Source organism: Penaeus vannamei, chromosome 1, assembly GCF_042767895.1.
Source record: "Penaeus vannamei isolate JL-2024 chromosome 1, ASM4276789v1, whole genome shotgun sequence".
Taxonomy (NCBI): Eukaryota; Metazoa; Arthropoda; class Malacostraca; order Decapoda; family Penaeidae; genus Penaeus; species Penaeus vannamei.
Genome location: NC_091549.1, coordinates 661,045 through 663,544, shown reverse-complemented (window position 1 = coordinate 663,544; position 2,500 = coordinate 661,045). Strand labels below are relative to the sequence as shown.

Sequence of the window (2,500 nt, the reverse complement as noted above, 5' to 3'; positions counted from 1 at the left end):
TGTGAGTGAGTGAGTGAGTGAGTAAGTGAGTGAATGAGAGAGAGAGAGAGAGAGAGTGAGAGTGAGAGTGAGAAAGAGAGAGAGAGAGAGAGAGAGAGTGAGAGTGAGAGTGAGAAAGAGAGAGAGATAAAGAGAAATGCAGAAAGAGAGGAAGATGAAGCAAAGGTGAAAACATTTAATGATATTTTAAAATAATGAAAATAAAAACATTAAAACAGTGACAGTAACAACGCTAACGGTAATGATAAAGATAAAAAACAAAAAGGATAACACAACAAAAAACAAGAAAAAGCAACACATCAACAAAAACAAGAATAACAAAGAATAATAATACAAAACAAAAGAAATAACAAAGTAACAAACACAACAACAGCAATAACAATAGCAAAAAAAAAAACACAACAAAAACCACAATAAAAACAATAGCAACAAAAAACACAATAACAAACCCAGCACCAGCAAAAAACGAGAGAGAGAGAGAGAGAGAGAGAGAGAGAGAGAGAGAGAGAGAGAGAGAGAGAGAGAGAGAGAGAGAGAGAGAGAGAGAGAGAGAGAGAGAGGCAAAGACGTACGCAAACACACACTGTCTCTCTCTTCATATACATATACACACACACACACACACACTGTCTCTCTCTTCATATACATATACACACACACACACACACACTGTCTCTCTCTTCATATACATACACACACACACACACACACACTGTCTCTCTCTTCATATGCATACACACACACACACACACACACACACACACACTGTCTGTCTCTTCATATACATATACACACACACACACACACTGTCTCTCTCTTCATATGCATACACACACACACACACACACACTGTCTCTCTCTTCATATGCATACACACACACACACACACACACACACTGTCTCTCTCTTCATATACATATACACACACACACACACACACACACACACACACTGTCTCTATCTTCATATACATATACACACACACACACACACACTGTCTCTCTCTTCATATGCATACACACACACACACACACACACACACACACACACTGTCTCTCTCTTCATATACATATACACACACACACACACACACTGTCTCTCTCTTCATATACATATACACACACACACACACACACTGTCTCTCTCTTCATATACATATACACACACACACACACACTGTCTCTCTCTTCATATACATATACATACACACACACACACACTGTCTCTCTCTCTTCATATACATATACATACATACACACACACACTGTCTCTCTCTTCATATACATATACATACACACACACACACACACACTGTCTCTCTCTTCATACACACACACACACACACACACACACACTGTCTCTCTCTTCACACACACACACACACTGTCTCTCTCTTCATACACACACACACACACACACACACACACTGTCTCTCTCTTCACACACACACACACACACACACACACACACTGTCTCTCTCTTCATATACATACACACACACACACACTGTCTCTCTCTTCATATACATACACACACACACACACTGTCTCTCTCTTCATATACATACACACACACACACACACACACACACACTGTCTCTCTCTTCATATACTTATACACACACACACACACACACACACACACTGTCTCTCTCTTCATACACATACACACACATGGAAAAAGACCACCCCCTCCCACTCACCACTCGCACGATGATGTAGATCCACGGGTCAGCGATCTGGTTGACGGAGGCCAGTCGCACGGCGCTCAGCTCCTTCATGTGGTCCTCGGCCTTCAGGTGCGGCTTCCAGAACTGGTTGCTTATTAGGATGTACTGTATGGGGTGTGGAATAAGAGGGGGGGCGGGGGTTAATAGGTTTTGTATGTGGGATTGTATTCGAGAGATGTATGATTTTCATTTGTAAAATATGTGTGTAGGTTAGGGATACTTGAGTAAATATTACTCCTTTAAACAGAGATACATTATCTTATCTCATTTCTCATCCCTATACGATACCCTTTTTTCCCACCATCCCCCACACCTTCCCTTCTTCTCCACACTCAACTAAACCCCTCTTTTCCCAACCCCAGAATCCACACCCTAGACCCCCACGCCCCCTCACAACCCTCTCCCCCCCTCAACCCCTTCGGAAAGGTAAAAACACTCACATCAAGCGCACCCCAGGACACGATCGCCACGCAGGTGATGGCCACAAGCACAAGCACCATCTGGAGTTCGTGGTCCCAGCCGCCCCTGAACCTGAAGTTGTTCCTGTGGTGGTCCGAAGGAAGGTGGCGACTCACCCGCATCTTCAGGAGGTTTCCTGGAGGAGGAGGGAGGAAGTGGGAGAGTATTAGTAAAGGAGAGGTTAGTGGATGGGTGTTGGTTCTCTATGGCGTGAGAGGGGAGTGTGAGAGTGTAGATTTCCTGAAAGAGGGAGAGAAGAGGGAGCGTGTGAGTGCGGGAAAGGTTCCTGAAGGAGAAAAAGGAGAAGTGTTT

The 2,500-nt window shown here is 43.6% G+C and overlaps 1 protein-coding gene across 5 annotated transcripts in view; it reads right to left on the bottom strand.

Moving 5' to 3' along the window:
- LOC113809816 (prostaglandin E2 receptor EP4 subtype) overlaps window positions 1–2,500 on the bottom strand; it is a 109,125-nt gene that overhangs the window by 6,524 nt on the left and 100,101 nt on the right. For all 5 annotated transcript variants that reach the window (XM_070126245.1, XM_070126302.1, XM_070126176.1 and 2 more), the window contains 2 exons: window positions 2,170–2,324; window positions 1,703–1,834 (listed from right to left, as the gene is read on the bottom strand). In XM_070126245.1, coding sequence (XP_069982346.1) covers window positions 1,703–1,834; window positions 2,170–2,324 — 287 coding nt within the window. The remainder of the gene's footprint in view (window positions 1–1,702; window positions 1,835–2,169; window positions 2,325–2,500) is intronic.